Source organism: Rhinolophus sinicus, chromosome 16, assembly GCF_057876585.1.
Source record: "Rhinolophus sinicus isolate RSI-liver-muscle chromosome 16, RSI-T2T, whole genome shotgun sequence".
In the NCBI taxonomy this organism is placed as follows: Eukaryota; Metazoa; Chordata; class Mammalia; order Chiroptera; family Rhinolophidae; genus Rhinolophus; species Rhinolophus sinicus.
Genome location: NC_142516.1, coordinates 102,102,639 through 102,130,076, shown reverse-complemented (window position 1 = coordinate 102,130,076; position 27,438 = coordinate 102,102,639). Strand labels below are relative to the sequence as shown.

The 27,438-nt window shown below is 37.2% G+C and overlaps 1 protein-coding gene across 1 annotated transcript in view; it reads right to left on the bottom strand.

Moving 5' to 3' along the window:
- The window catches only part of FREM2 (FRAS1 related extracellular matrix 2), a 166,859-nt gene that overhangs the window by 19,424 nt on the left and 119,997 nt on the right, over positions 1-27,438 (bottom strand). The window contains exons 7-16 of the mRNA XM_019753570.3: positions 21,911-22,060; positions 19,984-20,193; positions 14,851-15,048; positions 13,919-14,083; positions 13,169-13,351; positions 9,945-10,075; positions 8,183-8,341; positions 6,622-6,925; positions 5,695-5,826; positions 3,011-3,342 (exon numbers count right to left, since the gene is read on the bottom strand). Of these exons, the coding sequence (XP_019609129.3) occupies positions 3,011-3,342; positions 5,695-5,826; positions 6,622-6,925; positions 8,183-8,341; positions 9,945-10,075; positions 13,169-13,351; positions 13,919-14,083; positions 14,851-15,048; positions 19,984-20,193; positions 21,911-22,060 (1,964 nt within the window). The remainder of the gene's footprint in view (positions 1-3,010; positions 3,343-5,694; positions 5,827-6,621; positions 6,926-8,182; positions 8,342-9,944; positions 10,076-13,168; positions 13,352-13,918; positions 14,084-14,850; positions 15,049-19,983; positions 20,194-21,910; positions 22,061-27,438) is intronic.

The window sequence follows — 27,438 nt, the reverse complement described above, 5'->3', positions numbered from 1 at the left end:
CCAGGGGTTGGGATTAGTAAGGAGAATAGCAATAGTGGGGGGAGTAGTAGAAATTTAAGTCCAAGGAAGAAAGTAGGGGAAACCAAGATGGGCTCCTCTGAGCTTCACTCTAAGAGAAAAGGAATATGTTTTATTACATTGTATTCTCATTTACACTAAAGCTTTTAGAATTTGATAACAAGATCCTGAAATTTCAATGTTTTACACTAAATCTAGTCACCTCTATGATGTCAATCATTATGGTTATGCTGTTAAATTTATTTATCTTTATTTATTTATTTTTTAAATTCAAATTTATTTGGTATCTATCCAAAAAATCTAAATATGTTTTCAAGAATGAAAAAGCAAAAAGAATTTTTCATTAGAAATTCATACAGTAAGCTGGCTACATTACTTAAGAAAATAACACAAATTGGTTAAGAATTGGATGGTTTGATAATTTTATATTGCACTCTCTTTTATTCCTAGTATTATGTAACTTAAGCCTTTCAGGCAGGCACAATTTAACTGAAACCTGCAAGTTGCCAGTTTTCACTTAATGAAATAGAATTTTTGGCAGCTCAAGTACAGAAGCATAGCAATGAGTTTTCTAGCCAGCAATGGCATTGGGAAGAAAAACATACTGAACTTAAAAAATTAAATAGAGTAACTGTGATAAACAAAACCCCAGCAAAGTATAGTCAGTTTAGCTTAATGTTTTACAGAGATGAACACAGTAGAGGGCATGATTTGCACTGAAATGCCCTTGATACATTGGAGAAGTGGGCAGATATAATAAGGCTTAAGTAGGTAAATGCAGGGTTTTCACTAGAGCAGGCTATCTGGGTTGCATATATAAAAGATATAAAACTGCTGCCAGAGAAGACAGAAAACATCTTTGAGGGTAAAAACAGACTATAAACTAGACGAGAACCACAGAGAAAGTCCATGGTACCAAGTGACTTTAACAAAGAAGACCTAGAACTAATCTAATCCTATGACTCCATCCAGTTTTGTTTATGCCAGTAGATCCTGTGACTTAAGAAAGATCCTGAGGGCCAGCCCAGTGGATCAGGCGGTTGGAAGTCCGTGCTCCTAACTCCGAAGGCTGCCGGTTCGATTCCCACATGGGCCAGTGGGCTCTCAACCACAAGGTTGCCGGTTCAATTCCTCGAGTCCCGCAAGGGATGGTGGGCAGTGCCCCCTGCATCTAAGATTGAACACGGCACCTTGAGCTGAGCTGCTGCTGAACTCCCAGATGGCTCAGTTGGTTGGAGCGCATCCTCTCAACCACAAGGTTGCCAGTTCAACTTCCACAAGGGATGGTGTGCTGTACCCCCTGCAACTAGCAACGGCTACTGGATCTGGAGCTGAGCTGCGCCCTCCACAACTAAGACTGAAAGGACAACAACTTGACTTGGGAAAAAAATCCTGGAAGCACACACTGTTCCCCAATAAAGTCCTGTTCCCCTTCCCCAAATAAAATCTTAAAACAACAACAACAACAACAAAACAAAACAAAAAATAAAACACGAAAGATCCTGAGACAAGAACAACTGGGGGGAAAAAAAGAATGATTTAATAATGAATTGAAAACAAGCTCTGTGGGGAAGAGCTAAAGGAACTAGAGTTATTTGACTATAAATGAAAAGGCTGAGGTAGATTTGTTAATATGAGTCTTTATTTTTATTTTGGGGATAGGACTATATTTTCTTTCACGTTTCTTTCAGGTGGCAAAGACAGGTTGGGGAAGAGGGATCTGAAGAAGTAACACTTCTGAGGGCTTAACTAACTTGCCCAAGGACACAAAGTTAGAAAATGTCAGAGCCAAATTTAGGTCTGTATTGGTTTGATTCCAATATCCAGGCTCCTCCACTGGTCCACCTGTCTTTCTGTTGGTGTTCTTATTTGGTATTTTTACTAATCCATGCAAGTTTTTGACTATTTTGCTGCTCTTAGAGGAGGTGGTTAAGAAAATGTCTCATTACCTTTGAGTCCAATAGTTCCCAGACATAATAACATATGGCTACCCATTCAACATCAATACCAGCTGAACTTGCCAAGTTTCACAGCTTTGCTGTGGGATTAAACTGATAGTGAGTTATCTACATTTCTCTTGCTACTACTTGTTTTATATTTTAATACTTTAGGAATACAGAATAGAAAATATCTGAACTCACCTTAGTTAAGTCTTCAAAGACATGATATATCTTAGGTATGATGCAACATATTAATATATATGCCTATCTACATAAACTCTGTTCACCCCAGGTAGGTCAGAGCACTGCTTTAGTTCAAATATTTACTACAATTCTAGACTATGCCCTACATATTTTATATTCTCTATTATAACCACGAATGAAGACCTTGCTTACTTATCGTTTTAACAACAACTTTGTTGATGATGATGGTGGTGGTCGTGGTGGGGGATTATGTGTGTGTGTACTTTATGTGTAAATGTCTGTCTGTGTAGTATGAAGATGAGTCATTGATTGTAGAGTAGAAATAATCTTGAGCTTTTAATGAAAATACTTTTGACTATGTTAGTGATGGAGAAATGAAACAGGGAGGGTGGAAATGGGGAGAAAACTAGAAAGAGAAGAAAAATAGGATAGAAGAGAAAGCTAGAAGGTAGGGGAAGAAGAAAGATAGTAAAGAGGGAAAAAAACTAGATTGATCTTGAGGATTATAAATCCTTACTGTAGATGGTTTATGATACATCACAGGCATCTATACATATACATAAGAAAGGATAACGTATACTTTGAAGAGTAATTAGCATTTGTATTTTTAAAAATGTCAGAGCAGATTCAGAGCATTGCTAAAAAAAGTGCATATATTTTGACACATTGCTCCAGAAATAGACACAGATTTGCACATCACCCAACCCAATTATTTGGTCTCTCTTATACCTAATGACCTATATCACCAAGATGGACGACTGGAGTTGGGATTTAGTCCAAATCTATGTAAGTGAACAAAACAAAACTGATTTATCAGTGAACAAAGCTCAAGTGTTAAAAACTCATACCTGTCCATCTGTTCCAACGGTGCCTCCACAGTCCGTGAGAAGTTCTGACATGTCATAGTAGCTAACAAACTCCCATAAACAGGCCTCTAAGTTTAGGTTTCGGTAGAATCGTAAGGTACTGGAACCTCTGATAGATGAACTGTACTGGTAAGGATATGTCTCTCCAACTATTTCTGGATTCTTTGTAGCATCAGTCAAAAAACCATGATGGGTCTTTACTTCACTATAATCCAGGAGATTCGAGCACTTGTGGTTTCCAATCCTTGTGCCATCAGGGCTGAGGGTGAGCTCAAAATTGGAAAGCTCTTTAGTGGAGATAACGGGGAGCATGCCTACAAGAAATTATAATCATTGTTACCATCCTCACTAATAGCAAAGGGCTTAGAACACTATAATTTCTTTATGTCTTGAGAAGAGAAGTCTTATAAAATACTGTAGAGCAGTGATTATCAAAGAGGTATCTTAGGACACCTGGGGGTCCTGGGAATTTTTCAGGAGATCTGTAACATTAAAGCTATTTTCAGGATGATACTAAGATATTATTTGACTCTTCCACCCTTAGCCACTGACTGTTGTAGGTCTGTTTTTGCCTGATGGGTCTCTCCTCAGCTCTTTGCACCCGAGTCACATGTCCAAAATGAGCACAGACAACTTCGGTGTCCATCAGTGGAAGAATGGATAAAGAAGAGGTGGTACATATATACAATGGTATATTACTCAGCCATAAAAAAGAATGACATCTTGTCATCTGCAACAAATTGGATGGACCTAGCGGGTACTGTGCTGAGTGGAGTAAGTCAGATAGAGAAAGACAAATGCCGTATGATTTCACTTATATGTGGAATCTAAAGAACAACATAAATCAACAAACAAAACAGAAAGAAACTCATAGATACAGAGAACTTTTTCATGGTTGCCAGATGGGAGGAGGGTTGGGGGAGTGGGTGAAAAAGTGGAAGTGGTTAAGAAGTACAAATTGGTAGTTACAAAATAGTCATGGGGATATAAAGGATAGCACAAAAAATATAGTAAATAATATTGTAATAACTATGTATGGTGTTAGATGGGTACTACCGTGTTTCCCTGAAAATAAGACCTAGCCGGACAATGCTCTAATGCGTCTTTTGGAGCAAAAATTAATATAAGACCCCGTCTTATTTTACTTATAGGAAGACCGTGTCTTTATAATATAATACAATATAATATAATATAATATAATATAATATAATATACTACTGGGTCTTACATTAAGTTTGCTCCAAAAGATGCATTAGAGCCGATTGTCTGGCTAGGTCTTATTTTCGGGGAAACTCGGTAGATTTATCAGGATGATCACCTTGTAAGTTAAATAAATGTAAGTTATATAATCACTATGTTGTACACCTGAAATTAATATAATATTGTATGTCAAATGTAATAAAAAATAAAAAAAAATATTAAAACAAACAAACAAAAGAGGATCCTAAAGATAGAATGGTCAAATGTGGGACCAACGTTATGCTGTACAGACTCCTGTCCACCTACCTCTACCCCCTACCAACAAAATTTTGGGTTTGTAACAAGCACAAAGTAAAATGATGTCCTTTTTCTGACGGAGGTAGAAACTACCTTGTAGTTCCTAAAGGTACCTAATGTTTCCTCTCCCTTAGCTACTTAAAATATAAGTAATAAAACTAATACTAACACTTCACTAATAAAGTGAATTGAGTGGAAAACAGCTTGAAAATGTCTTTCTGTATTTGGGGAAATGTTCATAAAGAGTGGATAAAGGTATTGACTCACAAATTCTGGCCACACTTCCATACCCAGAGAAAATGAACACAAAAAATAATACTGTTAGTTGCATTTTTAATTTTATTTTACTGCTTAGGAAATGTCTTAGTTATTGCAATAAACATTGGGGGATTTATAAAATTACAGCTATGAAATAGCAAATATATGCTGAAAGTGAGCACTGAGATACCAAAATGCTTTACTGTAAGTCCAAGTTCAAGAGTTTTGAAGATACGTTTGTGCTATTTCATAAAAGCTAGCATGTTAACCAATGTTTTGTTTCATTGTGTTTGGACATGTATTAAATTTATCTAATTTCAGAGAATGATTAAATTGTCACACTTTAAAAAACTGGGCAGAGAGGCAATCGGATGGCTCAGTTGATTAGAGTGCAAGCTCTGAACAACAGGGTTGCCTGTTCGATTCCCACATGGGCCAGTAAGCTGCGCCCTCCACAACTGGATTGAAAACAACATGCTGCCACTGAGCTTCCGGAGGGGCAGCCAGATAGCTCAGTTGGTTAGAGTGTGAGCTCTCAACAACAAGGTTGCTGGTTCAATTCCTGCATGGGATGGTGGGCTGTGCCCCCTGCAACTAAAGATTGAAGAACGGGCGACTGGACTTGGAGCTGAGCTGTGCCTTCCACAACTAGATTGAAGGACAACGACTTGGAGCTGATGGGCCCTGGAGAAACACACTGTTCCTCAATATTCCCCAATAAAATTTATTAAAAATAACTGGGAGAAAGAAAGCAGAAAGACTTGAAGGAAGCAGAAAGACTTGAAACTCAAGTTGCGAACTGAGCACTTATTGTCTGCTTGGTTATTTAGAGTTTTCAGTAAAATAAACCAGGTAATGAGGCGCCCAAACCACTTCCCACTTCCACGCATTTGCTTACCCCCATCACCTACCATCTGTGTGTGGCATCATGACAGTGAGCTTGATAAGGTTTGTGTACTCTGGGTCCTCGGGGCCCATGTAGCGCAGCTTCGCTGAGAATGGCTCTGCTCCCACTATCCCTGGCACCCGGGGCTGACAAAGACCTAAAATTGAACATATTTATGCTAAAAGAAGATAACAGACAATACCAAAAGAATATTTTTAAAACAGGCACTATTATTTTCTAGTAATAGTAATAATGAGGTCTGGGCACTTGGACATACCTCTCTACCTGGACTGTCCTTCCCTTCCTGGCCCCAGCAAACTCCTACCGATCCAACAACCAGCTTAGAGTGCCTTGGCATCGAATATGAACCAAGCTGTCCAGATCTGACCCTCCTATACTATCTGCTTCATTTCTTGATCCTTTCATGTCTCCCTCTCACATGCCTCCCATTTCTCTGCTTATAGTTTCCAGAATATTCCTTTTTTTTTTTTTTTCGGGCTTCTATGGGTCATTGCTCATGCTTTTTTTCTTTGCTGTTTTCAGGATTCAGATTAAGCATCTCCTCTTTGATGAAACTTTCCCTGACCCACTCAGGATAGAACTAACCACTACTACTTCTGCATTTATGTGACCTATCCAGACTAAACTTTGTGCCCTCAGCTTGAGTGTGAACTCCTCGAGGACAGGAATCTTGCTTTATTTTTTCTTATTGCCAGCACGCAGTACTTGCATGCCAGCAAAAACTCTGGCATATGATAGGTGGTTAAAAAATGGGGAATGAATACCTGTTTTCTAATGAATATGTTTGTAAAAGTGGATTATCATTTTTAAGTACTTTAGAGAGTATTATGGACTACATGGGGGCATTCGAAAGAATCAATAACCAGAACTAGACATTTAGAATATTCCACAGTATTCCGGGGATCTGCATGTGAACACGGCAATACGTTACCTTCTTCTCTGCCGATGGTCACGATGGGGCTCATTAGCTCCAGGCCTTGGTTGCCGTTGCCATTGACTGCACGAGCTGCACATTGCACTCTGGAGCCAGGCTGAAAGTATATGGAGTCTAAAGTAATCATCTTGGATGACGTGAAATAGGTGTCAAAGTCCACTTCTCTCATGGGGCTGGTCACACCGTCAGCGCCCGTGGGTGCACTAGTCAGCCATCGGTACCGGGTTAAGGTGTCATTGATGTTCTCACTCGCACAAATAGAGCCTGTTTTGTCATAGTCTGAATATTTAGGGTTACAAGCCTATGGAAAACAAAGAACTGCGTTACGGGCACAGTACAGAAAAATGAGTAAATCATTCCTCTCATAGTGTTTTCACTGATGCCTTTTTCCCCATTTCTACATGCTATTCATGCAACTTTCAAATTTCTATTCCTAGCCATGGTAGCTTTCATGAACTCTAATCTTGCATTTCAAATAGCTTTTGGACGTTTCCACCTCTAACTTGATACACGTAAAAGCATTATTCATTTCATTATCTCTTGAATCCTCAGAGCTGCCCAATCATCCTTGTTCCTTCTCTATCCCTCGTCTCTCCTTCCCTCCTTCTCTCCTCACTCTCATTTTGCCCCTCACATCCAGGAGGTCAGTAAACTTGGTTGATTCTTCTTTTGCAATGTTTCTTAAGTTGGTCCCTTCCTTCCCATTCCAAGCACCACCTGCCTAATCAGGGCCTTTCTAGTCAAGTGACATACTGCTGCCATAGTAGCATGCCAACACAACCTCTCCTTTCATGACATTCTTCTGCACTAGAACTCCCGGCTAACCAACAAATGAAGTCCACATTCCTTAACATAACATTTAAAGACCTCTATGACTTGGCACCAAATTATTATTTTTTGCCGTGTAAATTCAATAAACATTTATTTTGTACCTATTTTATGTAGGTCATTGTACATATTTACATAAAAATAAATATGTCCCAGTTTTTGCTCACAAGAAACTTATAATTTAGAGTCAAATAGGCAAGTAAAAGTGTTATGATAATATGCCATTTTTTTATGTTATTCTTCTAGATGTAGCTTGTGATGCAATCACTTCTTCCTGGAATGACTTTTCCTTATCTGGCTCTTCTCTTAATCTACTGAAATTCCTCCCGACCATCCCAAGCCTTTTCTCACACATGGAGCTGCATTTTTCTCGTGATAATGATTACATCTTGTTCTATAATAACTAATTCTTATACATTTTTCTCTTCCTTATTTTTAATTTCCTTGAGTACAGAGTTCAAACCTTATTTATTTTTCTATCAGTGACAGACTCTGAGATAACATGAGAAAACACACTAAGTGGACATTGGTTAATAAACTTCTATTGAATAAAGAAGAAAAATGAGAGCTTTATTTGATTAATGTTATATTTTCCTTTCCAAAGTTCAAAGCTTAATCCTTATAGTATTTCCCCACTTTTATTTCTTCATGACAAAGCCAATACTACATCGGTTAAGCTTATAATTATTTTAAATAATGATTTTATAATTTTCCTCAATTTCCTACTCACTGTGATACAGATGACAGGATAGCCAGACACAGGTTCAGCACTCTCTTTAGCTCTGGAAGTGTCATCATACATCAGTAAGGACACAATTTGAGGGACAGAAGGAAAAGTGACATCTGCCATGCTGTTCATTTCTTCTATATACACAATGGCTTTGGTCACCTAGAGGGAAATGATAATTATCTGTAATTATTGAAATATTTGATTCTTGGTGCTTCTCCTGTGTAGGACAACGCCACATGCTTGGCAAGTCCCTGGTTTCATTATGATGAAAACTGTCACACACAGAGCCCCAGCAGAGTGACAGGCTCTACGTCATTTTTTCCACGTGATCCTGGCACCTTGGCCATATCTTATGGGGAGGGTAACTGAGCCCAGGGCAGCCTGGCTTAGCCAGTGGCTCACAAGGTATTTGGGTTCTAATTTTTTCTCCAAATTGTGATGAAAAGTAGCTAACTCTGTCTTGGGGTTATGAAGTAGAAGATCCATGAAAAAGTCAATTAGTTGATAGTAGGAGGAAAGCTGAAAGATACCCTGAGAGAAGGTAGATCCTTATGTGGAGGGAGACTGTATGTAATAGCATGGGCCATGCTAAAGTGAATGCCAATAAAAAGCAAAGCTTTAACCTGGCAGAGGCCAGGGCACAGCCACAAGCACAGACAGAGGGAGAAGTTGAGTCATGACAGGAGAGGAACCTGTGAACATGTGCTGCTGGTAAGGTGATCAGAACACTTTGCTGATAAATTTGCCTTAGCTCCTGAATAACCTTCCAATATCTGACTATCACAGTTTCCAAGTCTATATTTATACGTGTAAAAGAAGCTTTTATTCCTCAAAGTGATTTGAGGGACTCTCTGTTCCTTTCACTCAAAAGTTTAATATAATGACCCATAAAAGTAACAACAAAAGACTCATTTTTTTTAATGTGACCAAGACTTATCCCAAAGATGTCCTGCCCATACTACTTGAGTTTTAAATATGACTTTAAAGAAAAGCAAGACACTGTAGTAGAAATACCATCAAATAGTAAAAATTACAAAACGATAACTAATACTTAAGGGAGGAAATCTCTCCAATTTGATCTCTTACTAATAGTGAAACAAATAATCCAAGAAATAGAGTAAATTTAAGCATAGATATTATAAACATTGGTCTGTTCCTAAAATTAATTTGTGTTAAAAGTTATTTTAGGTTTAAAGGTCGAAATTCTGTGGCACTGATATTTATCTTAAAGAAAATCTGGTTGCTGATGAAATATAAACTAAACAAACACAGAAAAGAAGTATTAGAACTGTAACATTTTAGTCACTGAGGCTATGGATATCAATTTAATAAAGGTAGGATGAAAAGGTGGCATTTTGAGGATTAGCAAACTATTTTGTGGGTTAAAATGCATGTTTTAATGAGTTGTCACACTGAATTAATAGTCTCACTTTTGTGCTGAGATGATGCTTTCTTTCTGGAAGTTAATCCTAAATTCAGTCGTTATTGACAGAGATAGGAGAGGGTAAATGGGCTGATGTGGGCTTGGGGACTCTAGTCTTTGAGTTTCTACAAACACGATTTTTCAAAGAAAGACAGGAATTTCTTGATTATGATCTAATAGGAACAAAATTTATTTAGGAGGTGAAAGGGATTATGTGTATCTCCTTTATATAATGCTTGTATGAAGTCCCATTACTTTATTGTACACTATGTGATGCTTACACGCAGTTTCCCTGATAAAATGCTGGCCATGAATTTATACCTGCATTTTATTACTTACCTGTGTTTCTGCTACCATATTTTCATCAGGTTTCAGGTGAACAGTGAAGGCCTCTCTCATCTCTCTAACCCCATCGAAGACAACTTCAATTTCAACAATGTGCTGAGTTTCTCCCTCCTTAAACTCGATTTCTACAAATGCAAAATCACAGATTTAAATCTTTTACATGTGAATATGAGAAGTGTTTGTTATGTTTTTCTGGTAGTATTTCCCACCACGAGAAATATATTTTACATTGTGGCCCAGTGTGTGTGTGTGTGTGTGTGTGTGAGTGAATAAAATGGGATAAAATCTTTAAAAAACATCACTTATTCTTACCATATACATTAGACTCTAATGTTTTCTATTCTATTCCATTTTATCCAGAAGAAAATTTTAATCATAAGCTACTAAATTGAGTTGTTGACCCTCAATTTGAAAAAGAATACTGATTTATGGAATGGACAATCAACAGTTCTAATACCAGGATATAACCAGACAAACTCACTTCTGTTTCCCAGAATTTCTAAACCATCAGCACGTAAGTGAAATGAATACAATCACAGGTATTATTGAATATGAATAGTATTTACATTATGTATATATCTAGAAAAGCTGGATATAAAATTGGTAAGATTTTATCAACATATCAAATTCTTCTTTTTGTTGTTTTGATGCTAATCTTGGAAACTTGGAAACGTTTTTTAAAACATAAATATTAATGGCATTGTTTTCTCTCACCCCTGTTCTTCCTCGCTAAAAAGAACTGCTTCATTGTCTTGAAAATTAAACCCAATTATATGAACCCTTTTTAAAAATTCTGAACATGCTAAAAATTAATTGATTTTATTGAACTCATGAATAAGCAGCTGACTATACTTATGAAGCTTCAATAAACTATTTTGTTGGTTTTACTATACCTTTTGAGAAACTGGCTCAGCAGAGAAAATAAAGAAGATATTGCGTAAGTATTCCAATTAAAGAAGGCAACAGATGCTGCTTTCAGATCTAACTGCAGTTCAATCATTATAATTCAAAATTTTAAGTCCTTAAAAATGTGGCAGAAGAGAATGTGTCTCCGATGTATTTTTCTTTCCCTACTTCTTTTTTAATTGTAAATTACAAAAAAGTTTTTTAAAAAATTGAGTTAGTAAGCCAGACTCATCTTTAAAATTAGTTCTGTTTTTAGATACCACCAGTTTCCTCATTAGCCTTAGCACATTTCTGTTAGTCTTAGATTCCTCAGACCCTGAGAGAGCTTAAGTCTTTTGTTCCCAAGGATGAAAATAGCTGATCATTTCTGGCCCACCAATTTGTTTGGTTTGACCTGTGTGACATCACATCAAAAAAATTAGTTTCTAAAAATCTGGGGATTTTATAGAAAAGTATAAATTTTTTAGTTCTTTTGAACTTTTCTGCCTGCAACAGAGGGCTGACTATAATAGTATAGGCTTTTTTTTTCTCAGCAGGGAATGGACTTCCAGGTTCAATACCATTTCAATCCCTCCATTCCCCCACCCCCACCCCCACATACACACACAATTCCCTTGCTTCACTCATTTTCATTGCTTGTCTTAGCTCTGTAAGCATTCAAGTTTTGTAACCCTCTAAATTGTACAGACCCAATTCTAAGAAGTTAAAAACCTAAGTATTTATTATAATTATGATTGTTTTCTTACAGCACACATGCTAGGTAACAGTTGTTTTCTCAATCACTTTACTCTTTATCTGTCACTTTACACATTTTTATCACAAAAATATTTCAACCTTTATTCTACATTTAAGTTTTTCTGTTTGTTTGTAAAGGGCTGACCTCAATTGGACCATAAAATGAATGAGAATATGTTTCAGAAAAGGTTACTTAAATTTTTATTCTAAACATAAATAGAATGTTGACATTTATGGGATAAAAGAGACACAGGCTGCTTTAATGTTATTTAACTTTTTTCTGACTTCATTTGTCAGTTTACTACATAGATATAATTTTGTTTCTATTTTAGCAAAAAGAATTGTTTTATTTCTAAGAAAAACATTTTCTGCTAAAGGTCATATTGTGCATATTTAGACGGTGTTTCTTACATGTAAAACTTGCTCATTATAGAAAGTTTTATTTTAGATTTTATAATTTAGTAGCTAAGCAGTATTTTGGGCTATATCTGATTTAGTTCAAATATATTATCATTTTTTTATATAGAGAATAATCTGAGAATAACTTTGAAGCTCTATAGTAGTTTATCAAACTTTTACCATATATGTAAAGAAACGACAAGCTCCTTCGTAGAATGCTATTGTTTTCTATTGTAGCATTAACTTTATTACTCATTCAGTAATAACTATCAATCATTTTCTAAGTTGTGTTCACAAGTTAGGAGATCAAGATGGATGCTTGAAGCTGTATGATCACCAGGAACTAATGATTGTTGGTAGTGAAATGTAAGACACTAGAAACAAAGTGGATAAGGAGAACTCCAAATAATTCATAAACTTACTTTTGGACATCAATTTATATCTATGCTAACAGCAAACAATTCAGAGAGAGAGAGAGAGACAGAGACAGAGAGAGAGAGAGAGAGAGAGAGAGAGAGCGAGAGAGAGAGCGAGAGAGAGACAGAGAGAGACAGAGAGACAGAGAGAGACAGAGAGAGACAGAGAGAAAGTGATTTGTTTTAATTACTTATAAAAGTAAATGGTGAAATGGTCCATAAGCTTGAAGAAGGAGAGGGATGGATGAAAAGCATCCATAATGGGCTTCTAAGGCCCAGAGAATTCATGATCTCTGTGATTGGTGTTTCCACCAATCCTTTTACTGCCTTCCATGAACACAAAATTTTCTAGCTTCAAGTTTTAGATTGTGGTTGTCCTATAAATTAAAATGATGACTATGATGATCTCAGCTATTATGCACATTTTCAAAGTAATAGACTATTCCAGGAAAGTTATTATTTACTACCTGATTACCACAGTAAAGGTAAAACCCATGACAAGTTAAAGTAGACTCAAAATCGAAAGTCATCTAGCAGATCTACTAAAATATCCCTAAGTACTAACACATATACCCTGTAAGTCAAAAGGGAAAATCCTGGAAATAAATTCCAGTGTCTTTGTTTTTATGAAGGAGATTAATTTAAAGGAGTATGTATATTTTGATTTTGATTGGGTATTTCTCTTATTTTTCTCAAGGGCACTTCCACTAGCAATAGTATAAGCACTGTCCCTCTGGAGACAGGCCCTGGGAGCTTCCATACCTTCCGACACAGGGTGGTAGTCTTCTCCAGAGGTGGCTGAGCCGTCCTTGGTGTGGACTCTGACGATGGAAACCTTGGAAGTGTCTCCTTGGCGAATCACTGGAATCTTTATAACCACCAACTCTCCTGGTTCTTTCGGTTCACTGACGCTAAATTTGGTTTCTCCAAATTTAATAATTGTCTCTAAAATTGTGGGAAACAGGGACAAATTAAATTGTAAGGGGAATGCTTTTTCTCCCTTTCTAATGTTTCTTTCCACGTGGGAGGAGCTTAATTACTATTATACACCTGGCTTCTCTCTGTCCCTCACTCAATATTACAGATAAATGTGTTAGGAACAAATGAGCGTGTGTGGCCCAGCTCCTTCCTTAGGAATTAACCAGTCTTCAGAGAGCATATGTGCTAGGCAGTCTCTATGTACCAACATTTTATGGGAGCAGGCCGTTGAGAGTGAGAGCAGAAGGAGGAAATTGTTGACTCAGGACTGCCTGCATCCCAGGGTGTGTCAGGGGAAGAAGGAGGTATGAAGGTTTGGGACTCAGTATTTATATACAAACTCTATTCTTCAGCATCAACTTTTAGTTTTAATGCTGTATTTCATTCCCCATTTCACTTAGTCTTTTTCCTATTTCTCAATCACTTTCAAATCCTTGTCAAGAAGAGAGGGATATTTATTAAGCCACCTAAAATTTTAACATAGATAGATTTCAGTTCCTAGTTTACAGCTGAGCACAAGAAGTGACTTCTTACTATCAGCATCATCTCGGATCCTTATCAGAGTTTCATTTTGTTCACCAACTGCAGCCCCAAAGGGAGAGTTGCTTTGTGGGGTGCCAAGAACCAGGCGGAGCTCCTCTACTTCCTCATAGAGTGTGTCATCCATCAGCTCAAGGGTACAAGGCTTTTCAGTTTCTCCTAGACAATAATGACAGCAGGTCAAGCACAACCCATAGGCCCAAAAAGACACATCTGCAACGAGAACATAGCACCACAAAGCAAGGATATTGCCTTTTCCCGGGTTTATCAACAGTGCAAATAATAGTGTCTGGCATGTAATCAGTCTTCAGTAAATATTTGTTGATTGAAAGACTAAATGTTTGAACATATGCAATGACAGGCTGCTACTTGTATAGGAAATTTCTTTAACATCTGTCTTTAAGTCCTGTTATTCATCTTAGGAAAAAAGGAAAAAAGAGCAAATGCCAATTTTGTTCATGAATTTCTAGCGTATGATCAGGAAGAAAATTTAGCAGTCTTGTACAAATCATTGTTAATTTGACTACAGTACTAATTTCTATTCCAATTACTGGATCAAATTGATCAAATATTTTAAGGTACTGGATACATATTAAAAATCTGACAGCAATTTCCTTTCCTTTCAGTCATTTGAACATTGTCTCCCAGGATTGTGAAATCTATACACGTGATAGACCATTACCACTGAATAAGTTTTGAATAAACAATATAATACCTCACTGGAAACTAATCAGTAAGTTGATACAGAAACCAAAAGAACATTCATTCAACCTGTTACAATCTACCTCAACTTATTATCATTTAGTGCACATAAAACTATGTCACAAGCTTGTTGAAATGAAGAACTTGCATGTCCCTCATATATATTACTCAGCTAAAACTTGGCTTACTCAAATTCCAAATTAAAATTTCAAGCTCATACTTACCTGGGAGAAATGCGATGATGGAGATATCAGTGTTTGGGCGTTCCTCAAAGTCCATCATCACTTGTGCAGACCCCTGCCGTGTGTAGCATCTCACTGAGGACCTGTACTGCAGATCTCCACTCCTGTGGATCATTGCAACTATCTGCCTGTCATTTTCATTGCCAGTATATACTCGTTCTTTGAATTGCATCTTAGGTACTGCAGAAACAAACACACACGGGTCAAAGAGAATAGAAATTCCCTTAATAAAAATGGCATTTCAGAAACCCTGATTTAGTGGAAAGAATAATGCAACTGAAGTGAGAGGAATTGGGTCCCAGCCCCCAGTCAGTCAATTGCCAGTGTTTTGGCCTTGAGCAAATGACTAAACTTTGAATGTTTTGATTTCCTTATCTTTGAAATTTTGCACTGCCTATTCGTGGAGTAGGGAGGTGCACTGAAATGCTAAATAGTAGATAAAATCACATACTTTAAGATATTTGTATCTACATATGTTATTTAATCATAAGTTTCTCAGGTTTCTTGATATTCTAAGTATTGAGCACATAATTACAAGCATAGTTTATCCAGACGATGTTGGAAAAGTTGCCAATGAGTATAATATTATACATATATAAAATATTTAGATGACAGCTATGCTAAGTCAATTAAATATAGGTCTCACTGACAGTGGGTTAGACTGCTCCAATCAACATCAAGATAATCATAGTAGAAGATTATTCAGAATTTTCTTGTGATGATGTGCCAGAGAGCCTTGCCATGTTCATGAGCTGGTTGTCTCAGAACAATGTTTTTGCACCTTGTTAGGGAAATTTGTGGAGTGTCTGGGTGTAAAGAGGCAACAGAAAGTGTCTTGTGTTGAGAAGTGAAAAAAGACCATTGATACTTAAAGGTCTATACAAGTTTATATGGTTCTACCCATCTATGATGAGGGAATTTTTTTTTTTTCCAGTTACAGTTGACATTCAATATTATTCCCTATGCTGTACTTTACATAAACCGTGTGACTAGTAACTGCCAATTTGTATTTCTTAATCCCTTCACCTTTTTCAATCTGCCCCCTAACCCCCATCACATCTGGCAACCATCAGTTTGTTTCCACATGTTTGTTTATTTTGTTTTTTTAGATTCCAATATAAGTGAAATCATATAGTATGTGTCTTTCTCTGTCTGATTTATGTCCCTCTAGGCCCATCCATGTTGTTGCAAATGGCAAGATTTCATTCTTTTTTAATGTTTCATTGTATATATGTACTACCTCTTCTTTATTCATCTCTTGATGAACACTTAGGTCCATAAGGACACATATCTTGGCTATTGTAAATAATGCTGTAATGGACATCCGGATACATATATCTTTTCTAATTAGTTCTGGACTAATTAGTTCTGGATTTCTTTGAATAAATACCCAGGAGTGGAATTGCTGGGTCATAAGATAGTTCTATTTTTAATTTCTTCAAGAACCTCCATACTGTTTTCCATAGGTGCCTGCACCAATTTTCAATCCCACCAACAGTGCACAAGGGTTTTCTTTTCTCCACATCCTTGCCAACACTTGTTATCAGTTGATTTATTGATGATGGCTATTCTGACAGACGTGAGGTAATATCTCACTGTGGTTTTAATTTGCATTTCTGTGATGATTAGTGACATTGAACATCTTTTCATATGTCTATTGGCAATGTGTATGTCCTCTTTGGAGAAATGTCTCTTCATGTCCGGTGCCCATTTTTAAATCAGATTTGTGTGTATGTGTGTGTGTGTGTGTGTGTGTGTGTGTGTGTTGTTAAGTGGCATGAGTTCTTAATATATTTTGGATAATAACCCCTTATCAATGTATCATTGGTTGGGAGAAGATATTTGTCAATTCTTTCTTTGTGTGTGTTTGTGTGTAACTCTTAATTTACTGCTGTAATTTCACATGATCTTCCTACTTTTGTTTTGTTTTTTTTGGTACTAGCTTTATAATTGGTTGATCCACTGCTTTTATTATGAGTTTGTCTTTGTCAGTGAGTTACTTTTTTTTTTTTTGAGATATTTTCTTAATCACATTTTTTATCTATTTTTTTCTTCTTTTAAAGAAGTCCCTTAACATTTCTTGTAATACTGCTTTTGTGTTAAAGAACTCCTTTAGCTTTGTGTTGTCTGGGAAGCTCTTTATCTGTCCTTTAATTCTAAATGATAGCTTTGCTGGGTATAGCAACCTTGGTTGTAAATCCTTGCTTTTCGTCACTTTGAATATTTCCTGCCAATCCCTTCTGGCCTGCAAAGCTTCTGTTGAGAAATCAGCTAATAGTTTTACAGAAGTTCCTTTGTAAGTAAGTGCTTTTCTCTTGCTTCTTTTAAGATTCTTTCTTTGTCTTTAAGCTTTGGCATTTTAATTATGATGGGTCTTCGTGTGGGCCTGTTTGGGTTCATCTTGTTTGAGACTCTCTGCACTTCCTGGACTTGTATATCTGTTTACTTCACAGGGTTAGGGAAGTTTTCTGTCATTACTTCTTCAAATAAATTTTCAATCCCTTGGGTCTTTTCCTTCCCTATGATATAATCTTGTTACACTTCCTATTGTCCCACAGGTCCCTTAAATTATCTTCATTTTTTAAATGCTTCTTTTTTCTTTTTGCTGTTCCAATTGGGTGTCTTCTGCTACCTTGTCTTCCAAATGGCTGATTCTATCCTCTGCTTCATCTAATCTGCTGTTGATTCCTTCTAGCATATTCTTCATTTCAGTTTTTGTAATCTTAATTTCTGACTGTTTTTAAAATAATCTCTGTTTTGTTGTGTACATTTTCACTGAATTCATCTTTTCTTCCCCTAAATTTATTAAGCATCCTTATAACCAATGTTTTGAACTCTGTATCTGGTTGATTGTTTGCCTCCATTTTGTTTAGTTCTTTTTCTGGAGTTTTGTACTCTCCTTTCATTTGGGACATGTTTCTTTGTCTCCTCATTTTGGCTGCCTCCCTGTGTTTGTTTCTATGTATTAGGTAGATCCTCTATGTCTCCTAGTCTTGGCAGAGTGGCCTTATGTAGTAGTTGTCCTGAAGGGCCCCATGGTATAGTCACTCTTGTCACCTGAGACACATTATCTAGGTGGGTCCCCTGTGGTGTGTTTTTGTGTGTCCTGCTGTTGTAGTTGAGCCTTGATTGCTGTTGGCACATCAGTGCATGGGATTGACCCTCACACTGATTGGCTATGAGGACTGGCTATGACTCCAGCTGATGAGTTCTTGCATAGGGGCTGACCCCAGGGAGCAAAATTACCTTTAGTAGGGCTCTGGTGCCTGCTGAGTCCACCCTTTGGGTGTCATTTGTAGAGCTTATTGGGTAGTGCTCTTGTGTGGTTTGAAGTTAGCCACCAGGTATTTGGTTCTGGACCCTCTTTGGAGAGCCTGGTGCTGACCAAGATCAGCTGCTCTTTGTTCCTGGCCTGGAGCCACCTGGTAGGAGCTACAAAATGATTTGTGGTTTGTTGCTCCCTGTGCTGGCCTTGGGGCACCTGGGAGTTGTTATGATGCAAACCATGGCTGCTACCACTAGTGCTGGGCTTGGGACCTCTTAGCAAGGGGTATAGGGCACATTGAGGCCAACCAGTTTTTTGTGGACTTTTGAGAGATTTTAGGAAACTTCACAGCACAGGCCAAGGCTGGCCATATGTGTGGAAGAGCTGCTGAAAGAGGTTCAGGCTGGGTGGGTGAGTTATAGAGGGTGGGGTCTCAGGAAATCACCAGGTGGGACAAGCAGTGTTAGCCAGGTAAATGGAGATTGAAATTTGGCACTTACGTAGTAGTTGTCCTGAAGGGCTCCATGGTATAGTCACCCTTGTCACCTGAGACACATGATCTAGGTGGGTCCCCTGTGTGTTTTACCTGTACCTTAGCTTACCTGTACCTGTAAGCTGTGTGGGGAGAGGGCTAAACAAAGGAAAACTGATGCCTGCCAGCACTTCAGCTCTGAAGAGAGCTGCCTCTCCAGCCCTTGTCCTGAAGCAGGCAATTCAGTTCCTCCCTGAAATTTTTTGAGCTTCTGTCCTTCCACTGGAGCTTAGGATGATTGTGTACCAGTGAGTCTGTCCTTAGGCCATTTAAAGATGCCTGGGTCAACAGCAGCCCTCTGTTTAACCTGGACAGAGTCCCAGCTGATTTTCACATCCAGATGCTGTGGGGACTCCTCTTTTCGGTACTAGGGCTGATGAGACTGGTGTGGGGTTGGGACCACTTGCTCTTCAGGGGGGACCCTCGCAGCTGAAATATTCCACTTGATTCTTAAGTACCACATGTAGGTGTGGGAACAGTTTCTGTCTCTGCCTGTCCTACCAGGTCAACGTGGCTTCTTTATATTCTTAGATACTGTAGTTCTATTCATCTAGTCTTCAGATGGATGTTAAAGTTGGTTGTGTATAATTTAGTTGTAACTTTTATGTGGTTATGGGAGGAGGCAAGTATAGCATTTACCTACTTCACCATCTTGATCAGAAGTCTGTGATGGGGGAATACTCGAGACACAACCAAGACATTGACGATGGCATCACATTTTGTTTTTAATTTTAGAGGATGACTAAAATTTTTCTTCTGAGACAGATAAATTCTACCAAAATAATCAGGCAGATAAAGGAAGATATGGTCAGTTAGGGTATTGTTATGTGTTGAACTGTGTCTTCCCTGCAAATTTATAGGTTGAAGTCCTAACTCCCAGTACCTGAGAATGTAACTTTGTAAGGAGAGAGGGTCTTTATAGGGGTAATCAAGTAAAACAAAACTCAGTAGGATGGGCTCTTTTCAATATAACTGGTGACTTTCTAAAAAGGGGAAGTGTGGACACAGAGACACATATAGAATATGATGTAAAGATACATAGGGAGAAGATGACCATCTACAAGCCAAGGAGAAAAGCCTGGAACAGACCTTTTTCTAATAGCTCTCAAAAGGAACCAACCATGTTGACACCTTGATCTTGGATTCCAAGCCACCAAAACTGTGATACAAGAGATTTCTGAGTCAGCAGTACTTTGTTATGGCAGCTCTAACAAACTAACACAGGTATATAAACCCTAGTTAATTTTCTTACTTAACATTTATATAATAAAGTCTAGCTTATCATTTTACTTATCATTATAAATTAGAAAACACTCACAATCTGAGATAGAGTCATTTATGGACACTGTGGCTTTGCTGGGTTTGCCGAGGGCAGCGTTCATAGGCATACGAAGCACCAGTTCAAATTTCTCAATTCCCTCCAGCAGTGGTTGGCCAAGATCATCCAGAATAATAACACGAACAGTCTGCATGTTGACTCCAGGTGCAAAATCTAAATTACGACTAATTCCCACATAGTCTGTTCCAGCTATAATAGTAACAAAAGAATTATTCAGTTTGATTGACTAAATTTAAACATACTTATGATAAGCAAATCATTTAGATGTATTTATAATTCTTTTGAAAATACAGACTAGTATAACATTACAGAAAAGCACATTTAATGGAATACAAAAAGATTAGTGTCTTCATTGGTTATTGAGATGGCAGATCAAAGATCAGGTTCTGAACTTTGTTTTACCTATGTCTAATATCCATTTTAGCTTTAGTTATTTTTGCTTTGTATCTTATACTTTCTCCATCTTTATTTTGGAATTCTCAAACGGAGCTAATAAAAATTTGGTCTAAAAATCAGCATATCAATCAAACATTATTATCGTAAATTATATATGAAATACATACATTTAAATTTTGTTAACAATAGTTAAATATCTATATTTCTTTTTGTGAGCTACTAGAGAACATCCTAGTTAGGTGTGTGGTAACCTGCTGCTTAAAGCAACACATTTCATATATAAGTTTTTGTCTCATACTCTCCACCCACATTAACACCAGGTAAGGAGAGCAATCTGTCATTCTCAAAGACATATTTGGTCTTTCGCTAATTATTTTTCAGACCATGGGATACACACCTAGTGTTGACATCTCCATTTATGTCTAGAGTAGTTAAAAATAAAGCTTTATTTTAATCTGTAGGCACTACATCTATAAAGACTAAAAGTGGGGGATGGTAGTTCGGTGCTACTGCTTTTTTGTTTTCATAAATTCTCCAATTTTGTATCTACTTCACCTCTGAATACGCAACTATATGTGAATGTGTCTGTCTTTAATTCATTTTTAAAAATCTCTGTATTTGAGTCCACTGTGGTTCTTGTATTTTTTTTCCTCTCTGCTTCTTCACCTTTAATGTCATCTCTATCTTTTTTGATTTGAATTTTCTCTTATAAAATGACTAATTGGGCTAAACAATTATTGATTGGACACAACCACATGCAAAGCACTATGCTGGTTCCACTACATTAAAAAAGTTAAAACTTAAGGATGCCTTTTGAAATCGTATGGCCCCTGTTTTCTTTGTGTGATGAATATGTGCCTGATGTACATGTGTGCATGCATGTGCGTGTACGAAAATAAAAGAGAGCTTATATTGGTAGCAATTTAGAAAGAAAAAATAGGAAATTTCAAATCCTATACTTGCCCTTAACCTTATGATAAACTTTTTGGAGATATAGATTCCAGAGTAAAAAGCAGACATGTGCCACTAGGACAGTTTGAATAATACAGTGTGGAAAAGCCTTCTGGATCTGAAGTATATATGGGGACATTTGGTTAAACTGAGGCAGGAGCCACATTGGAGATGCATACCTACATGATATTTAAAATTCATTAAATTTCTATGAAGGTGGCCAGTATGCTTATTCTTGTGCATATATGTCATAATATTCAACAATGTTAGATATGCCAAGTGTAGAGAAGAAATTCATGCAAATATAGGCAATAGAACTTAGTCTTTGACTTAATGTATTTTTAACTTAGCCCCTGATTCATGACTCTTAATTGTATTTTCTCACAGTAGCAAATAGAGCCTTGATTTACCTATCATTTAGTAGTAATTTTAGGAAAAAAAATCCATTCAATAAGACTGCTTTAATAAGAGTAAAGTATTTTAGCTTTAAAGTGTTTTGTCTTATGGTAAATTGAAAATTGTAGAACAATCAAAAGAGTTATTGTAGGAAATTGCTCACCATTGGCAGAGGGAGGGTCCATTTTCTGAGATCTCAAGGTGACACTAGAAGCCCTGGACAGGTCAGTGCCTGTTCTCCACACCCGCACTTCCACATAGCCGGCACTCTCATCCACAGAGTACTCAAAATCACCAAAGTAGAAGATGGGTTCTGTTAAGGACAAAACAGAAACCACTGCTGTTATTTTTCCACATCAAACTCTACTGACACAATTCCAAAGAAGAGCTAACTTCATCATATTGACTTTCTTATATCATCATATTTTTTCCTTTTAGTAAGATCATGTTTCTTTAATCTGTAGATTTATATTGTTTTCAGGTCAAAATAGCTTTGTTGAAAAATTAAAAATACTTATGGTAAACTGCTTAATGAACATGTCCATCTTGAGGCATGAGTTCCTTCGTCTTCCATATAAATGACTTCTAAATGTACTTCCTGGAAGGTTAGCTGGTAAAATACTAGCACCAAAATGAAACAAAACACATGAGGCTAAAATTTGATGAGTTTAGCCCTACTGTTTATTTTACCATCTCCCACCAAATCTTGACTCTGGACACTATTTGCTTTATGATCGCTTCTTGTCCATTTGATTTGGTCTTAATTCAGTGTATTTGGTTGTTATAACCACTACAGAGTTAGCATCTATTGGTGTAACTAGACTGAATATATTAGATGATTATCAGGCCTGGAGATTTTAGGGAGATCAGGACATGATTGTGGGTCACCTGTAGAGTTTTGAGGGTGTCCTATACAACAGAGGTTCCAGTAGAGAAATAATCTCATGCCAACAGGTTTACATTTGTTTTAAACATGAATGAAAATAATCGACTTAGGTCATTAAAGTAAAACACAGGCTTTGAAGACTTTGTATTTTTCTCCAGTTTTGGTAATGAATTGATCTACTCATTGTTGTCTGTCTGATTCCACTGGTGACCAGCAGTTTACCTTGGGAGAAAGCTGCCAGAAATCTGAGGTATAGGTGTCAGCTGACATGAAGAAAACTGAGAGATAATTTGTGAGCTTACTTAAAGAAACTTATTTTGAAATATTTATAGTTTCATAGAATGTTGCAGAAATAGTATATACTTTACCCATTGAGAGCTTATTTTATATGTAGCCATTAACAAAGATAAATTAACTGAGTGTATACACATAATATGGTGATAGCCCTTTGACCCAAGACATTTTACTCATCTGTGCCTGGTTTTATAAGACTCAAAAAGACTGAGTCTAAAAGGTCAGGCAACTCACATCAATGTTCCTTAAAACACAAGTCCATTAAAGAGATGACCATCATGGTTTAATGCATCTAACTGAATTACCAAACACGCAAAAATCAAACAGAACCCTACAATCATGGCTCACAAAGGAAATCCATTTTGTGCACTGTTCAAGTTGAGTAAGAATTCTTTATTTTCCTGCCCCAAATAAATTAACCTTTATCAAAACTGGAAAATTACGTTTTCTTTGTTTTTTCATATGGGGGGGCATGATGAAAAACTCCCCTAAACTTTTGAATGACTCAAAATCAAGCTTGGAAATTGCGTTTGCATATTTGGTTCACAGGGTGATAAACTGGCCTACAGCATACTTCACCTGCTTTTCATCCTTACAAGTTGGATGGTGCTAGGACATATGAGTATGTATACAGATGAAAGTGTTATCTTATTAACCTCAGTCAAGGCAGACCTCAAACACAAGCCAATAAATTCCTTACATTTCTCACTCCTAAGTAGGGGGCAAAGGTGAAGACAGAGCCCTGAAAATACTTGTTTTTACCAGATAGCCAAACCAGGCACATCTGTATATGTTTTAAAGGCTCTTGTAATAATTAGAGGCCTGATCATCTGCACCCAACACTCCATCTGTCTCTTCACATTCCTGGGAGATGACATCATCATTCAAATTAGGTTTCTCAGTTATAAGGGAGGGAGAGAGCTGTGAAATTCATTAGGGGGGACCTTCTAATTTAATAATCACACCTCCCATCTTCTCATCTCTCTACTCCTCACAGATACATACTAGAAGTGGAACAGGATAAAGTCATGAGTGAACACGATTGTTAAACACCAGATTGGGCTATGCATCGGAGACAAAACTGGGTTCTGCATCTGTGGTTTCAGACTCATTCTGTCAACTATAGATCAAGTGTTTTTACATTATAGTTTAATGTATAGTTCTATACGAAAGAAAAAGAAGTCCTGCATAATACTCTGAAAATTTTTATCCAAGTTGTCATTTAGAACAACAAGTAATGATAATAGTTACCATATATAGGACATTCGTTATGTGACTGACATGTGCTTTATATGCATGTGTGGGGTGTGTGTGTGTGTGTGTCTGTGTGTGTGTCTCACAGAGAGATAAGAAGAGAAGGAGAGAGAGTGGGGGGACATTGAATGTTAAAAATGCAATAAATAATAAGAGTTATGGGAATGATGCAAAAAATATTATCATATTGTCTATGAGTTAATATATTATTACGTCCAGTGGAAAGAGGGGGAGTAGAAAAAGGGTTTTAATACTAAATCTCTCAAATTCATTACAGCAGGTCATAGAAGGTGTTAGAAACATATTTATTTATTTTTTAATGAATTTGTTGATTATCAGTAGATTTAAGTTATTTATGTGATTTCTCTCCCCTTCTGTGCTCCACTCATGATGGCTGGAAAACTGGTCTATTAATCAATTGCAATCATTGCAATTAAAGTATAAAGTGATTAACTATGACGAGATTAAAACCCAATTCAATAGTTTTTATAAGGATAACAATTTTTGCCAACTGTCTAGTTTCATATGCCATGAATAAAAAGAAATAGCTGGACATTAGCATCTTTATATATTTTCAGTGTATTTGAATAATAATAATCATATTTTAATTTCTTTTTTTTTAAGGAGGGTGCAACTCACAGTGGCCATGTGGGAATCGAACATTGGTGTTATCAGCACTATGCTCTAAACAATTGAGCTAACTGGTCACCTCCACATATTTTAATTTCTTAACACCTTTTCAAAAATCTCTAAAATTTCAATATTGTTTATAATTGTTACCATTTGGACAGAATCTTATGTAATATGAATGAGTTAAAAATCCTTTGAGCAGTGAGTTGAGTTACAGATCTCATTCAAAATAAATAGTAGGGTATTTCTGGAACATTTTAATGGGTACTGAGCAAGTGAAAAGAAGAAAAGGATGAATGAATGAATGTCAACAGTTGAAGAATACTTCAGCAAAATCCATAAGAACTGTCTGTTCTGTTCTGGCAAATTATTATTATTTATGAATAAGATTTTAACTCACATTAAGATTTTAACTTTGATCACATTCTTGTTTGTTTGTTTTTGTCTAGGAGCTTGGTTTCTTTTACAAGTTAAGTAAACTGTAGACCTTTGTCTACTAGCTTTGGAAATACCCATGTTACAATTTAAAGTAAATTAGAAAAAGCCTATTTAATTCTGTAACCAGATCTTAAATACACGTTGTGCCTCGTAAATTCACAGTCTAATGGAGAAAACAGCCAGTGGCTGAATATTATCACCTAAGAGAACGATCAAATAAAGTCACATATCCTGCAGCCTACACCTACAAAATACCACAAAACAGTCATTCCTCATCTACCCACAGATAACACTCCAGAATGCGTATTTATTCCCTGTGTAAAAGAAAGATAAGTTATATACAAATAGTGTGTGAGCAGTGCAAGGGAGATTTTAAACTGACCTAGTTCAATGGTGTGAAATTCCTAAGGGAAGCCAAACACTACTCTGATTCCTTTGTGGTGCTCACTTTTAAGAAAAGGGCACAGATCAAGGCATTGACTAGAGCAGAATATTGAGCTCATTAAACATTAATATGCTTTTCAACGTTGGGGATACTTTCACTACAAACAGCACAGATAAGATCACATCTATTTCTCAGGAACACACTTGATGAGGAGGCTTGGCAAGCCATACAACATGCACACCTGCAACAAAGACAAAGGGAATACAATTGAAGTTTTTCCCCATAGGGAAAAAGTGAACGTTTCAATTTTTTGCTGAGTCTGCGGTGTCTTGATTGATGTTTACGATTACATGTGTCTCATGAGATGAAAGGAAGAGGTGCCAGGAGCAGTAGCTCTCCGGAGCCAAATCTTATTTACTCATGTATGCATGGACTATCAGTCAAGTAAGCTTTGGAGCTCTAACCAACACATGTGCTTGGAACGGAATGTAGTGAAAGCTTTTATGCTTTTGGTTTGATGCTGAAAACAATACAAAGAAACCTCCCTAAATTATTTTCTACTCAGATCTCTCTTTTGAGCTTTGCACCTTGAAAACTAACTGCCTCGTCAATCCCGTGCCATGGGCACCTCAAGGAAAACTTCCCTCAGGGCTGGTAGAGTCTCCTGCAGTCCCAACCCCGTGGTTTCTCTGTCTCACCGCCACTAACCTAGATGCAGGCACCGTTTGAACTCCCACAACAGCCACTTAATCAAACTCTTAATAAAAGAGGCCACCCCCCAAAACAAGTCTCTTCATGGTAATCCCTTTCCTGAAAACCTTTCAATATTTCTCACTGCCCTTAGGATTGTTCACAACCTCCTTGTTTTACATGACACTGAAACATCGGGTCTCAGTTTGCCTTTTAAATCTCATTTTAGCCCCCTTTCTACTCTATAATAATCCAGTGTCTTGAATGTCTCAAATGTGTCACTTTCGGTCATTGCTACACCGCCGCCATAGTTCCGAACACTTCCTCGCTCCTCCTTTTCTGGATAACTCCTGCTCCTTTCAGGCATCTTCGGTTTAGAAGTCACTTGTGCTGTGAGGCACCCTGTTTTCCCCATCAAAGCCCTCCCTCTCTCCACAGCACTGCAGGCTGGTACCCTTGTCTGAGAGACCTCTAAAGGGAGGAATTAAGCCTCCTTTAGTCACTGGTGTCTCTCCAACACTTGGCATAATCAGTGTCTGGCAGAAGGTGCTCAATTAACATTTGTAGAGTGAATGAACATCAAGTAAAATAGGATGATTCATTTGTGGGAGTGAATGAATAAAGATGTCTTTGTGGTAGATGAGTCAGAAGTGAGCACTCAACATCAGGCATAGGAGTTCAGAGGCCTTAAACGGAGAAGACAGTGGATGTCTTTGCAGGAAAATGACTTTGAATCCAGATTCAAAGGCTGCCCTTTGAATCTAGAGGAAGTGCACTGGAGAAAGGAAACTGAATCACAATGAACTCAAAGAGAAGGGACTTTTGTCTTTTCCTTTTGTAATACTTTCCCTCCAGGGGCTTCCAGTTGGATGTGCATTAGGACTATCCAAGGAGATTTAAAAATTATATTGATACCAGGCTTCACCTCCAATTTAGGAAATCATAATTTTCAGTTATGACACCAGTGTTTTTCCTTTATTTCTTTTAAATAGACTATGTTTTTTAGAGTAGCTTTTGGTTCAAAGCAAAATTGAGAAGGTACAGAGATTGCACATATCCTGCCTGCCCCTATGCACACATAGCACCAGTGTTTTTAAAAACCTTTACAAGTGTC